At 38.2% G+C, this 16,073-nt stretch overlaps 1 protein-coding gene across 1 annotated transcript in view; it reads left to right on the top strand.

The window, feature by feature from the left end:
* Positions 1 to 16,073, top strand: part of XPNPEP3 (X-prolyl aminopeptidase 3) — a 50,124-nt gene that overhangs the window by 21,339 nt on the left and 12,712 nt on the right. Inside the window, exons 3-6 of the mRNA XM_011369061.2 lie at positions 6,635 to 7,042; positions 10,026 to 10,228; positions 14,517 to 14,579; positions 15,415 to 15,600. Of these exons, the coding sequence (XP_011367363.1) occupies positions 6,635 to 7,042; positions 10,026 to 10,228; positions 14,517 to 14,579; positions 15,415 to 15,600 (860 nt within the window). The remainder of the gene's footprint in view (positions 1 to 6,634; positions 7,043 to 10,025; positions 10,229 to 14,516; positions 14,580 to 15,414; positions 15,601 to 16,073) is intronic.

The following is a 16,073-nucleotide window of genomic DNA, read 5'->3' as shown; positions in this document are numbered from 1 at the left end:
CTTCTTGGCTTTCTTCCTACTGCAGCAGTGAACAGAGTCATTGGGAAGTAATCAGGATACAGCTGTGGGGCCCACAATGCGAGGGAATGCCTTTACCATTTACCTTATAATGAATTATCATGGCTGAGGCTATACAGTGATTGTCAAGTATAATATTTAAAAATTGGTTCTAGAGTAGGTTATAGATAATAATTCCCAATTCTTCTTCCCTTGAAAGTATCCATCTTTCAGTGATAGTTTATTTGTAGTTCTGCCTTGAGCAGGGGTGTATTTTTTTTTTTTAAGTTTTGTTAAACATGATTGACTTCAATAATATCTAAAAGATTGAGATTTATTTTGGTGGTGAGATTTTATACTTTTTAAAAGATTAAAATACATATCCAAGAAATGACAAATTGAAAATCATTTGAATCTGCCTAGCCCATTGGGCGAGCTTTTACTATACATACATGCCAGGATCCCGTAGACTTGCTGAATCAGAATCTCAAGGGAAAGGCTTAGGCCATGTGTTTTGAAGAGCTCCCTGGGTGCTTCCGATGCTCGCCACTGGCCTGGTGGGTACTCATTTCTCTGGGTGATTGGAATGCCTAGTAACACAGGAACAAACCAGATCTTCGGCCACAGGCCACGTTCTGAAACATAGTGTGCCTTCCCCGGGCCTCTTTGATGTCCTCATCCCGACACGCTCAGTTTCTTCAGTCCATTCACATCTTTATCATCTCCACCATCAAATATTTACTAAATGATGATTTTACATTTATCTAGCTATTTCAAAACACTTTTTTTTTATAGATTACACTTGATAAGCAGAGTAGTAGTCTAAAAAAATTTTGTTTCAATTTAACTTCAAGGCCTACCTGTTTTTGTACAGTAATGTATCTTTTCTCATTTCCTATGTACCTATGGAATTTTAAAAATAACTATATATTCATGTTAATTATGCATTTTCCTCTTGTCTTCATCTTCTGATTAGGTTTTAATATAAAGATGAATCTTAATGTATATAAGTTTATAAGTGAATAAATCTATATGTTTAACCTATATGTGTGATATATATTGACTACTCATTTCAAGGTACCATTATACAGATACCTAGCTTATAGAAAATTCATAAACTATCATTTAGCGCAGAATTATAGAGTGTGTTTTTAATACTGGGAGAAAAAGAAAATTTTGAAATGTAATAACTTTCACGTGCTTTGAATACTGGTACATTATAAATAAGTGACTTGTCTATTTATCTCTTTAACCTCTGTGTATATTTCTCATTCATATCCAGAAATTCTCTGAGGTAAAGATTAGCAAGAATCAGCCCCAGACAAGAATCTTCTAAAGAATTGAATGATAAGAAGCTCCTGAATCACTTGAGACTCATTCTTGTTGAGCGCAGAAGCCAAAGACTTTCAGGGCTTCTACGTAAATAATTCCTCTCATAGGAACAGTGGTTGTCCAAGGCCCCACTTGGCTTTGGATTACCAGGATGGCAACTTCTTCAATTGTAAATCTTTGTTGTAATAATTATGACTAATGTTTATATAGTGCTTACTCTTCTAAGTATTTTATTAACTTAATTAATCCTCCTGACAACTTTGTGAAGTGGGGACTGTTATTATCTCCACTTTGCAGATGAGGAAACTGAGGCACAGAGCAGTGTAGTAGCTTCCCCCAAGTTACTCGGTAAGTTGCTATGCCAGGATTTCAGCTCACAAAAGTCTGACTCAGAGTCCACACTAAACAAGATAGTATATAACACCTGTGCCAAAGAATACTGTCTGGAAATTTTTTTAAGTTTCTTATTCTTATATTTTTGATAAGAAATTCAACTGAGAGAAGTCTTGGTGTAAAAGTTATTTCAAGTTTAGAGAGTGATGTACCTTTTTTTAATGTAAAATTTGCATACAGTAAATTGTACAGATCTTAAATATGCAATTCAGTCAGTTTTGACAGAGGTTACACTGATAGAACCCACACCCCAGTCAAGATAGAGAACCTTTCCCTCACCCCAGAACATTCCCTCATGCCCCCTCCAGTCAAACCCCGCCTCCTCCATCCTTAACTACTGCTCTGGTTTCTATCAACGTGGATTGTTTTATCTGTTCTTGAATTTCGTTTAAGTCGAATCATACAGTATGTACCCTTTCTGTCTGCCTTGTTTTGCTCGATGTATGCAAATAAAATTTATCTAGAGTATTTTTTTACTATTTGGCCATTTCATTTTTTTCAGAGATGTATATGTTTTATTTGATAAAGGAAACATTTATTAGCTTTTTCCTTACCCCCATTCCTCAACTACATAGTAGTAGATTGGTTCGTAAATTACTTCCTTATATACAATAAAAACTAATATGAAACAATTCTTTTCAAGAATTCTCCTTCAAAATCAGACCACATCAAATTCCAACCTGGTTAGTTTCAGGAAATAACTAAAATACATACCGAGACTATACCAAAGACCTGTATCTTTCCATCCATTTTCAGTCTTTATAAAACTTTCCTCTCAGCTGATAAAATGTGAAGAACCTTTTTCTTTTATGCTTCAGAGGCCCAGTCCTTAAAAGTTCTGGGAGAGCTTTTTCTTCTTGGCTGCAGGATCTCAGAATTGATTGTGAGACTTTGCCATTTGTACAGTACAGCTCGTGACATCTAAGTGTTCGATTGGTTAAATAAGCTCGTTAGACTAACCCCTCTATCCTTAATTGATTCCACTTGATAAAATGCTAACTTTGTTTCTTAATACTTTATACTTTATAACTTTACAAGGTTACCATTTTGTCTATTTAGATACAGTTTTATCAGAAGACATTTAGGCCAGATGGACTATACTATGATCAAAAGCCATAACTGCCAGGTTTACCTCTAGGGTTAAAGTTGATCACTTTATTGCCTTTTTTTTTCCTTGGATAATTTTTCTGTTGTGACCAAGAGTTCTTTATCACTTAGGGATTTCAGAAGCTTGGAAACATTTAGTTAATGATCCCCTATAATGTTGATAATAGTAAGTTTGGGGAAATGTAGCCAATGTTTTAAATATTCTCATATAGTCAGTTGTATAAAATTGGATTCAGCAAAGAGAAATGCTTGGAAGGGTGTGAAAGATGGTTTTCCAGTCCTGCTTTGGTTTGATTTTGCAAAAAGATATTTATACCTTTTTTCAGAAAATACTTTCTAACATGTAAATGTATACTTTGTTATTAATGAAAATGAGATAACAAACACATAGGTTAATTAAGGTCATTAAAATTATGAATTTTGTTACCTTCCAAAATTAAAAGAAAAATACAAAATAAATTGATTTTTTTATTTAGTTTTATTACATGGACTTTAGCTGTGAACTAACCAAAAGCAAAGCACAGGAAAAGGAGAAAGTCAAAAGACAAAAAAGGAAGGGTTGGATAATCCACCAATTATAAGCAGTTTCAGCTTTTATAACAGTATTTACTGCTTAGGGAAATTGGTAAATTTCCAATGTTGGGTAACAGTGACAGACTTAACGTGAATCATTATTGGGCATAACTAGTTAAGCCGGTCCTCAACTCTGATCCAAAGTTCAGTATTCTGCTCAGGAGCCCCAGGGGACTCTTAGCCAGCTCAATCCCAAAAGGAAAATGCGATAAAAAAAAAGAAATGTGATGTGAGCTCTTACAGGCCCAACTCCATAGTTTTTCCTGATTCCAACTGGCCTATAGGGCTGTCTTTTATTTATATTTATATTTATATTTATATTTATATTTATATTTCTTACTAACTTCAATAAAAATGTAAATTTTTTCTACTGTAGATAAATAAAAAATTAAAATTTTATTAATGGAATGCAAACTACAGAATTTGCTTGAGAGGTAAACTATACATAAGTAAAACAAAAATAGATAGTTTCAGTCTTTAACAACTGAGTTACGTATACTAAATATGAGTACTAAGAAATTTCGAAGGTGATCGATCCAGCAATTTCTCTCCTAGAACTACCCCCCGGAAATAAAAGCACCAGTGTACAGAACATGAAAGTACCAGAACATAAGCACAGAGAGGTTTACTATAGCAGCAATGCCCACCACTGTGGAAATGGTTCAGTAAGTTACGATACATTGCCCCAAGAAATATTATGAAGACATCAAACAGAATGGATTGAAGCTATGCCAGATGACTTGGCGGAAGGGATTTTCATGAGGTATTGTGTTAGAAAAGCAAGATACAGTAAAGAGTGTATAGTATTGCATTTTTGTAAAACACAAGGGACCAAAAAAACCCTAAATGCAGGTATATGGTATGTGTGTGTTGATAAAAATAGGAAAGGATACATAATAAATCACAAACATGGGCGTGGTGCTGATGGGGGTTAGAAGCAGAGAAGAGGAGTGAGAATCAAATAATGAAAGAAAAAGTGGGGGAAATGTTTACTATTGAAAGTTCAGTGTGATGTGATTGCATTTATATAGAGCTATAGGTGTGTATATATAAAGAAATAGTTAACTTTAAAAAAATTCAAAGGGACAAATCAACGTGATTTAGGCTACTCAGAAAAGCCTTTTGAATGAGAAGAGTCTAAAAACTAACAAATATTGAGCCTAAGATCTTGGAGAGGAATTGTTATGGAAGAAGAAATTTCAGAAAGGAGACACATTGTAAGCAAAGTAATAGGGAAAGAACAGGTTGCACTTACGTAAGACATTAGAAGGAAGATTTCAGAATAATTGGGGGGATGATAAGAAAAAAGTTGGCCAAGTCACCAAAGACCACATATTGTGTGATTGCATTTATATGAGATCTCTACAATGGACAAATCCATAGAGATAGAAAATCGATTAGTGGTTGCCAACGACTGGAGGTGATTGGGAGGAAATGGGAAGTGACTGGTAACTGGCATGAGGTTTCTTTTTGGAGTGATGACATATTCTAAAATTGTGGTGATGGTTGTACAATTCGATGGATATGCCAAACACCATTTAATTGTACACTTTAAGTGGGTCAATTATATTGTATGTAAGTGATATCTCAGTAAAACTGGCCAGGTAAATTGGAGTCACCTGGAAGAGAACATTCGCATCCAAGCTTAAGAGTTTGAATTCAATCCAATGGGAGACAGAGTCATTGTAGGTCTATGGGTATGGAGTGGACTTTCCGTGGTTTCCCTTTTTTAGCCTCTTTATTTGGGATTTTAATTATAAAAGTATATACTCATTGAAACAAAATTCAAATAATATTAAAAAGCATGTTAAATAGAAAATTTCAGTCTTACTCCCCATGATTCCCACTCTACAAGTTGTGATTCTTTCCTAAATTTTTTTCTCTCTCCATTTTTTAAACAAGTTACCTTGTCCTATGACATTTTCATACAGCGGTGTTTCGTGGCTCTCTCTCCATCCTTGCATATGGAGACCGCCTACCCACATTGTAGAGTCATTGTAAAGATGAAATGAGTTTATATGTGTAAATCATTAGAATAGTACCGACGCATAGTAAGCATTCAGATGCATAGTAAGCATTAGACGCGTTTTACTGTTATTATTCTAAGTGTAGGGTGAGGGATACAGCTTTTGTGAGTGATCGTTGTAGTAGTTCTTTTACTCCGGAACACGAAGTGAAAGCAGGCCTGATTTCCATTTCAGAGGAGAGCATTTGTCCAGTCATCACTGGGCTAGAAGCCAGGCTTGGTACTAGTACTACTAAGATTAAGGACTAACACATGACACCTCATAACAGAGGTCATTAATCTGGGTTTTGGGGGCGGGTTTACGGGAATCTATGTCTCTTGAAATTATGTCAAAATTGTGTGTGCCTACATGCAGTTCAGTAAACAGATTGAATCCATGCCTTTCCAAAGATTCTCTAGGGAGTCTACAATCCTGAAGAACCACGCGCTCTATCAAATTCGATTCTCATGACAGCCCCAAGAGGGTTTTATTTTCAGTCTTTATAAAACTCAATATTATTAGGGTTTTTGGATGATCCAAAGGTGGACCGATAAGGAGATTATGTATACCTAGATCACTGTTAATACAAGGTAGAGAATGAAAAGTCCTATTAGAAAGTTATTATTATGTCTTTGGAATTCAGGAGAAATTTATTCTAGCTCTTGAAGTCAGGGAAAGCTTTTTGGCCTTAAGCTCTTATTGTGTTAAAAACTATAGCTCATTTGACAAATATTTATCAAATGCCCACTGTATTCCAGTTGTTATTCTAGCCTCTGGGAATATAACATTGAACAGATAGGCAAAAATCCTCAGAGCTACATTCTTTTGGGGAGGTCATACACAGGTAACATGACCCTTCTCTTCACCTTATATATTGAAACTTCAGGGCAGCTTTGATTATATCCTTAACGATGCCTTCCACATAATAATGCTCAATAAATATTTGATTGAATGAGTAAAAGGATGAACCAAAGAGCTGGAATAGACATAAAGGGCTCATGATCCCAGTTTTCTGGCAGAACCACATTTAACTATCATTTCTTCCAAATTTTTGTAGTGGAATAGAAATTTTAAACCTGAGTTATCTCCATAATTCCCCATGTGCTATGAGGAGATTTGGCATAAATTAAAGAAATGAACTTGGGTGTCTCCATCTAATGTTAAGCTACCTTAAGTACTTCAGTGCTATAGAAATGCAAAGCATCACTATCGTTTGTCATTTCTAGGGGAGGTGACTCCAGGACTGTCCCAGGTGGAATATGCACTTCGCAGACACAAATTAATGTCTCTGATCCACAAGGAAACACAAGGGCAGAATGGGACAGACCAGACAGTCGTTCTGCTGTCCAACCCAACATACTACATGAGCAATGACATCCCCTTTATTTTCCACCAAGACAACAATTTCCTGTACCTGTGTGGATTTCAAGAGCCCGATAGCATTCTGGTCCTTCAAAGCCTACCCGGCAAGCAATTACCAGCACACAAGGCCATGCTTTTCGTGCCTCGGAGAGACCCCAGTCGAGAACTTTGGGATGGCCCACGATCTGGCACTGATGGAGCAATAGCTCTCACTGGAGTGGACGAAGCCTACACGCTGGAAGAATTTCAACATCTGGTACCAAAACTGAAAGGTAACACGTGGGAGCAGAAGTCAAATCGCAGGCCACGTTGGGATTAAGACCTTCCTCGCCTATTTAGACAAAGTTCTTAATTTCCTAAAATGATTATCCAGAGCTGCGTTTTCCTTGAGCACCATGAAAGAAACATACATCTTTCCCATAAGACTGGGCTACTTGAAGACTTATTCATTTGCTAAATCTTATTAGATTATTCATTCACGTAGACTGTAACTGTTCTAGTGTCAAATCCCAGAGAGAGATGGGATTTCACACTAGAAAGATGGGCATGGGCCACTCTTCAAGATTACTGACCAGCCTGTTGACCTTTGACCACCTCTATTTTTTTTTTTTTCACCACTGTTTCTTACTGCTTTTGCCATCTCTTCAAAAGGAGGCAGTATTCTCAAAGAATGATTCATGCATCACCAGCATGACAATCACCTGGGGACTCATAGTAGAATTACAAATGCATAATAGATATTGGAAATTTAAAATCTTAGGCCCCTACTCCATACCTAGTAAATCAGAATCTGCATTTTAACAAAATTCTTAGGTGATTCATATACATCACTAAGTTCATTCCCCTCAAAATAGTTACTTTCTCTACATTCTGGTGAAATTATGATCACTCACAATGTTTTGGGATTCCTTTTCTGGAACTTTTCAGAACCTACACTACATTATAAATTATCCTTAGTGGTTCTTATAAATCTACAACTCTAGAAGCATTTTAATTTTTGAAGTATCCAAAAGAGCCAAATTTGGTAGATAAGATGATCAAGTTGAAAAATGATGGAGGACAGGGCAAATTTTTGCAGAGTTCGTGAGGGGAGACCAAGTCCTGCACCAAGAGAAGAAGCGGGGCCTTTGGCAGAGAGTGAAGAAAGAATTCAACATACGCACCAGAGTTAGAGTCAAAAGGAAAGTTTATTAGAAAAGGGGTAACACTCCACAGAGTGTGGTCTCCTCGCAGAGGCAGAGAATGAGAGAGCCTAAGAGGGACAAAGACAGAGAACACAGTGGGAGGGACTCCAGTGTTCAGAGAATGCAGTTTATATACCATTCTTTAGTTCCCGTGAGTTATAGTTTAAAGATTTTGTTTACCCATTCCCTTCAGACATACAGTGAGGAAGGGGAAAGGGAAGAGTATGTAGTGTGAAAGGCCTGCTGGCAGTTCTCTGCCTTTAATCCACAGGTTCCCCATGGTTTTAACCATAGAGAATGAACGATTTTATTTTATGTAGGGCAGCCGCTTAAAGACTGTTTTTCCTGTTTCCCTTATTTCAGGTGTGGGAAATGGGCTGTTAGCAATCCCAGCAGAAATCTTCCTTTGTTCTGCAGGTGTCCTCCTGGCCTGGCTGCAGAGCTGATCAGCATATTGCAGTCTGTGAATGTAGCTTGATTTAACACTTTAGTTCTCTTGCCTCCTCCCTACATTAAAAATACTGATTTTAGACAAAATAATGTATGATTGTAAAATTTTAGTCTGATTTTCTTGCATGGTTTATAAACCATTTGTGAAGTCAGTTTCTAAAAGAGAATTCCAAAATTGTTTTTAACTATCGTGGAATTTACTGGACTTGTTTCCTACAAAGACTCCTTTGAAAGAAAATACTTATTTGAATATGTAAGTTTCGATATGTTTGAATTCTCTTCATTACTTTATAAAATTTTCTGTTCTGCAGAGATAATTACCCAGCTAAGGTAGTGAAATTTTCTTATCTCTTCAAAGTCTTCATAAATGTGGGGCACAGAACAATTTTCTTTGTAGTTTTTGATTTCTTGAATTACTTACTGGCTGTCATGTTTGGCACTCTTAAATTTCATTAACCTAGTATTGTTAAAATCTTACATTAAGTGTTTTTCTCAAAGGCACTTCTCATTCATTGTTCTTAACATTAGTAGTTTACTAGATAAAAGCACTAGGCAACGGAAAAGATTCATGAAATTATATTTATTTAAAAGCATAAAAACCTAAAAATATTGGACTGTGATTTCATGCACTGAGAACAGGTAATAGAGCTTATTTTACTTTTTAAAAACCACAACCAAATTTTTATTAAAAATAAGATTAGTGTTTTATATCTAATATACATTTAAAACCATTTTTATTTTAGAATGAAAATATTTAGGAGATTGTATCACTACTATATATCCAATCAAAACCTTTAGAATTTTTCTCCTCCTCTGTCCCAAGTTACTTTGTATAAAACATACAACTCTGCAGACATGGACTGTCCTCAGCGTTGTTCCTAGGCAGCTGTCAGAGGGGGAAAGGGACAAATGCAGACCTGGTGTAAGTGGCAGTCATTTTCATAATGAGCATTTTTGTTTTATATCTCAGGCAGATATAAGCTATTTCCTAAGGTCTCTAAAATTAAAAGGTGAACTGTGATTGTAATGAAGATACGGAGCCGATGGGAAAAGAAAGATATCCCAGATAAGTGTAGATTAGCACATGTCATCAAGGATAGTGTTTCTGTAGCCCATGAATAATTGCTCCTGACTGAGAGAGCAACTTCCTTTCATCAATACTGAGATTGTTTGCGATGGGATGGAACTCTTTTAACTGTAAAGTCACGATCTGAGTATATTTTTCTGTCCTTTTGTGTTCAATTATTCGACAAGGCCGCGAGCTCAGTTGTGGTGTGGAGGACAATTGTAATTGTTCTTTAACATTTAGTAAATAATAAATATAATCAAAGCTTGAATGAGGCTTTAGTCCTATCTATTGTCTTGATAAAGAACACTGAAGATTTGGGGCAGAAAAGTTGTACATTCAGTCTCAAAATACCTTGCCATTTTCAGGGAATGGCCTTTCCAATGATCAAACTGGTCAGTTACTTCAGTCCTAAGAGAGTTTGTGCTCAACCCCTGAGCATTCCACACTACAGGTTTAATAGTTTTGACTCGTTTAAGTCATTATGACAGTTGGTATTTGTTGTTGTCGCTGTTAGTTTTATTTTAAATTCATTTTTCGGCTTCTGATTTCAAGCTGAGACACATACCCTCTGGTATGACTGGATGCGGCCCGCCAACACGCAGCTCCACGCTGACTACATGCAGCGCCTGACTGAGGCCAAAGCCCGGAGCAAGAACAAGATTCGGGCTGTCCAGCGGCTGGTCCACCGCCTCCGGCTGGTCAAATCTCCAGCTGAACTTGAGCGAATGCAGATTGCTGGAAAAGTGACATCACAGGTATGGTTCCTACAGGAAAAAAAAAAACTGTTTTTGAATGAAAAACTCTAAGCTCTTAGAGTTCAGTGGGCAGCTGGAGGTCGTGTGTCCACTGCTGTAATCTCACGGCAGATGAGCATCTGGCTCCCACGGACGTTTGCTTGGTGAACACGTCTAGAGACTTGCTCAGTGCCTTGTGAGGCAAAGTAAATCCACCTTCTTGTATCTTTTACCCGTGACTTTAGTTGTTTCTCTTTGGATTATAAATTAATTTCCTTTCTTTTCCCTACAATAACTGCCATAATAGTGGCAGGTAAACAGAGTTTGATGGTTAAAGAGGACTCATGGGACCCAAATGACAATGCTTACAAATCTACAGTTATTACAGGAAAAAGGCACAGTATAGCAACATTCTAGACCAGAATGCATCCAGTCATACCATTAGCATAGGAATACCTCTCCCAGCCAGTGGCTGTCTATATCACAGCAAGCCTCAGAGAAGCCAGCTGCAGGCTCCTATTGTCCCCCCTCAGTAAGAGCTGGGCAGGATGCATTTTCTCTTGTGGGCCAAGAACCACAGGTGCATGCGTGGAACACCTGGGAATCAGGGAGCTCCGAATGGCATCTCAGCTAGGTGTTTTTGATTTTGGTCATATTGACATATTTCCGCTATGTAACAACAAAGCCCTTCGGAGTTCTTATGGCGACCACGTACAAACCATTCATCTCACTGACAGTACTGACAAGCTGATACAAGCTGCTCTGAAACTCCTCTCAACACTATTAATCAGTATGTTTCAGGCCTTGACCAGGAGTAGATCCAAGCAGAAACTAAAACAGCTCAAGCTAACTCCAGGCCCACAGGACTTAACCTCGTAGCATAGTAGCATACAAGCATTTGAAGGCTACTTTTCTGTATTCTACCTATAGTCTTCCCCAAGTTAAACATCATTTTCCTTAACTATCTCTCTTACATATTACTTTCCCTCATTTGGTAATCCTCCTCAGTATGCGCTCTGAGGAGTTTGTCAGTGTCTTTCTTCAAGTACAGCATCCAGTGTCCTAGCCATGGTCAGACCAGCAAAAACTACTTAAAACAAATGTAATATGTCTTTGTCTTCCTTCAAATCATGGATTTTTGAAATGAGGAAGAGAAAAACTAAGACCAGATCTGTGGGATAATGTTTAGGGCTCCAGAGAAATTGGGATCAGTCCAATGATCAGATATGTTTGGATAAGGTGTAAAATCAGCTATAAACCTACCTAGGAGTATTCTGATTCACACTTCTGTCACTTGTTATCCTGAGAGACTGTTTTAAGTGTTGTGCTAAAATTTAGAAGTATTAAATTGTGCTTTTCCTTTTATCTGCTAACCCAATAGAGACATCAGACAGAGAAATAGAATTTGCCCTTACTTTTCTTAATAAACAACTTCTAACTACCAGTGATCATATTCCGAGAGTGCCAATTCTGGTCTAGAATGTTTCTGTAAGATTTTTGGATATTTAGGCAAAATACTTTCCTTAAGAATAATGATGTTATATTTGCGTTCAGCCCAAACAAAAGTTTTCCTTCTTTTGGGGGACAAGCCAGATACAATTTGTGTGCATGTGATACTGATCAGTTGGACTTTTTGCACTCTAGTTTGATTTAAAATAAGTAAAGGACCTTGCCACTAGAGTTTAGTAACCTTTACAAAGAGGAGAGATAGTAGAATGTGTGGGCAGGATAAAAGTGGGGTGCAAGATAGTAGAATGTGTGGGCAGGATAAAAGTGGAGTGCAAGATAGTAGAATGTGTGGGCAGGATAAAAGTGGGGTGCGAGTCAGACCTCATCTAGGTCAGATCTCTCCTACAACCGAACATACGTCTGTCCTGCCTCCTGGACATATATACCTGAATTTCCCATAATTATCTAAACATAGGCCCTACCAGTGCTATCAAACCTAATTCTCCTCCTGTATTCTTTTTTATGGTTATAACAGCGACTTCCACCTAAATGCTTTAGATATAAATGTGAAAGTTATCTAGATAATTGCTTCTCCCCAACACTGAAATCAAATTACCTGGTCCCCAAGTACACTCCTAGGGAGGCAAAATAGTGTGGTAGAAAACAGACCTGTTAATACCAAACTGCGTTATTTGGGCCTGCACCTAGTGTGGTAAAACATCTAGTATCCTTTTGCTGTCCCCTTGTGTCCATTATTGCCTGAGTCTAACTCACTCTAGCCAGTGATCTTTATAAATCTCATTGTCCCTCTCCCACTTAAAGTTCTTTGGTGGCTCCTTGTTTTGGGGATTGAATTTCAACATGCTCACTCAAGACCTCTCATGGCCCGGCCCCTCCTGCCTACCCTTCCAGCCTCGCCTCTCATTCTTCCACATGGGCTTGACACCATAGCCTTACTGGACTCTGAGATGGGTCATGGTTTCGTGTCACACCTTTGCCTGGAGTGCCCTTTCCCTGCTCTCCAAATGGCACGGTCTCAAACATCACAGTCTCCCTACCCTCACACCGTCATCTGCATGTGGCCACACGCGCAGGAAACCTTTATGAAACCATTTTTGTTTTGTGTCTGCGTTCTCCTTTCTCCACAGCTGTGTAGCATCCATCCATAATGTGTTCTGATTATGAGATGCACAGTGTGGAATGCAAAGAACACTCACTTTACACTTGGAAAGAATCAAAACACAAACATTTAAATAGCACCTGGTGAAATAAGACGATCAAGTGTTAATTAGGAATATGGGCTACCTTGTGACAAGACGACCCTAAGAAGAAGTGGCAGTCATACAGTCTGTCTTTGATCTTTATAGGAAGGACATCACATACACACTGGAGAGAGGTAGCACTTAAACCATGTGCCATATATACTTGAATCGTCTGTGAAGAAGTGGCCTCATAGGAGGCATAGGCATTACAAAAAGAAATAAAGCAAAATCAGGCATTTGATTGCCGAGGGAGCCAGAGGAATTTCTCTACTCCGTTTAGTCTGCACAGCTGTGTAAAGGGGCCATGACTGTAAAAATTCTCTGTGCTATTCAGTAAAGGTTCGAAAGGAAATTAATAAAAAGTGAACGAGCCTCACTAGAAGTACCACACTTTTAGTTTTGTTTTGTTTTAACTTCACACTAAAAATACAGTGCTAACTAGTTACTTATCAACATTTGTGTATTTATAAAAATAAGTATCCATTAACTAATTTTAATTGCTAATTAATTCAGCTAATGTTAATTAAGTACCTATTATGGTGCCGGCCATTGCTCTGGGCTCTAAGGACACAGTGGTGAGCAGAACAGACTGTTCATGGGTCCCTGTCCTCAGTCTACATTCTAAGTTGAGGTGAGATAGTAAACAAACATAAATAGTCAGCTGGAATTAAATGCCGTGAGGAAAAATGAAGCAGAGGAAGGGGAGAGAGTTTGATGCGAAGTGCTCATTTAGATAGGGTGGTCAGAAACAGCCTCTCTAAGGACGAATCATTAGGGGAGCGATCAGAATGAGAAAAAGGAGCAAGCCGCATAGGTGTCCCCACTGCCAGCCTACTCGCTTTTCCTCTATTGGGGTTACGGTGATTTCATTACCTTGTACACTGAGAAATGTTATGAAAAATCTTTTTGCACATTGCATTCATTTTTAGACTATAACGACTCGAGAGAAATTCCTTGCTAGTTGTACCGTATACGTAGATCCCTGTGCAACTGATTTGTATTTATCCCACAGACATCAGAAATTATATAGCTGACAGTTTCCCTTTTCGTGTATGTTTATAAATATAGAAAACACACACACATACAGTGTGGCTATCACAGAGAATTAATTAAAACACTTATACTGTAGGCCAGTATTTCTCAACTAGGTAGGGGCAGGGAACATTTGGCGGTTTCCAATTATCACAGCTGGGGAGCCCTCCTGGCCTCCTGCACTGAACAGGACAGTCCCCACAGCAATAACACAAAAACTCCAGCCCAGAATGTTAGGGCCGCTGAGGTTGGGAAACTCTACTGTAGACCGGACCATTCGATCCAGAATTTCATACGTTCTAAAGCTGCGGAAGCATGTGTTTCCATGTAGCTTATTCCAGGATACAATGTATGTTCAACCTGGGAAGGCTGAATCTGTCATCAGTCAGACATTCCTGAAAGCAGTGTTTTTCCTTTTGGAAATCGATGTTATCATGCCCACAAAGTCACAACTTGGTCGACAAAATTGGGGGAAAGGGTGCCTTTCATTTGAGCTCCAATGTTTTGAATGTTTGAGTAGCAACATAGTTAAAACGAGACTGTTCTTTTCATCCTCCTCTTTGCAGGCTTTTATAGAAACCATGTTTGCCAGTAAAGCGCCCGTGGAGGAAAGTTTTCTTTATGCTAAGGTGAGCTGCAAATGCCTGGGAAGTTTCCATTGGAGGCAAATGTAATTTCATTGATTTGCAGATGGCATCCAGTTGGCTTCCACTGGAAGTGACTCGGGTATCAGTGGAGAGGATTTGGTTCTTAAATGTCACTGGTAATTTATTAGATGAGTCTAAAATATGCAGAGCTACAGTTAAATGAAGAAATTGCAAAGCAGAACTGATGAAGGAGGAAAGGTTTACACAATGTGAGATGAGATGAACACTGTTTAAGTAAATGTACAGGAAGAGAGTCGGAAGTAGTGCTGTAGGCGGTAGCGGATGCTCGCCGGTCTCCAGCTCCATCCTCGGACATAGCAAAATCAGTAGAGTTTGCCATTCGCCTATTAGCCTTTTTCACTTTTCCAGAGCATGTAGAGTGATAGCTATTTGAAAGATTGGTATTAGTGATTCAGAACTGCTGTTTAAAATGCAGCCATATTCTAGCGTTTATCTAAATAAGACTGAACAAACAGTAACTTTACATGACTATCTCTTTACTCAGCCTTGATCATAGGTATTCTGTGTCTTCTTCCGAACGTAACGATTTGAAAATCATAGGGAATTCAAGCACTCAGAAGAGAGAACAGGTTTAATAATAGGGTTGAATAATAGGATCGAGATGAGAATAAAAGAAGTGACCTGAAATTATAGCAAAAAATGTTTGGTGGGAGCCGATGGATAGTTTTTCAATAATGACTTAAGATAAGTACTTAACTGGAGGTATGGGCCGTTGAAGAACGCCTGGGCTGGGCTGGCCCTAAGAAAATCCTTTTTTCTGTCATACTTTCAGTCATGCTTTGCTGCTGTCTTTCAGTTTGAATTTGAATGCCGGGCCCGTGGAGCAGACATCTTAGCCTACCCACCTGTGGTTGCTGGAGGTAATCGGTCAAACACTTTGCACTATGTGAAGAATAATCAACTCATCAAGGTACACAAAGTGCCCTTCAGTGCTGTTTCCTCTGGGTCCAGGTGCCCTGCTAGAGAATTTACTCACCTCATGGTCCCCTAACCTTCAGCTTTTACAAAATAACTGTCATTTATAAAGTACTTTATGGTTTAGAAGATGCTCTTACAGACACGATCTCATTGGATACTCACATTAGTGCGGTGAGAAGGGCAGTTATTAATGTGCCTGTTTAATAGGGGAAGGAAATAAACTTTAAAACGGTGGTCAACTCAGTAGCGCAAAGCCAAGTATTCTACGCTAAAGCCTCTGCTCATTTCATTTTTTAACACTCCTTCCCTAAGGACTTGTAGCAACAGGGGGCCAAGCATAAGGGAGAAGACAGATTTTAAGAATGCCATGTTAGCTGTGAAAGTACTTAACCTTTTATGGTTTTCTCCCCAAGTGACTATGCAAGTAAAGAATTCTGTATTCTTTTATTAATTTGTTATCTATTTTAATATTCAGTAAATTCAAAAGAGTAAATATAGCAAACAAGTAAATTAGACAGCATAATTTTTTTAATGACT

This window comes from Pteropus vampyrus, unplaced genomic scaffold (genome assembly GCF_000151845.1).
Source record: "Pteropus vampyrus isolate Shadow unplaced genomic scaffold, Pvam_2.0 Scaffold145, whole genome shotgun sequence".
NCBI classification, from domain to species: Eukaryota; Metazoa; Chordata; class Mammalia; order Chiroptera; family Pteropodidae; genus Pteropus; species Pteropus vampyrus.
Note: the sequence above shows the minus strand (reverse complement) of the source record. Positions and strands in the feature narration are given on the sequence as shown.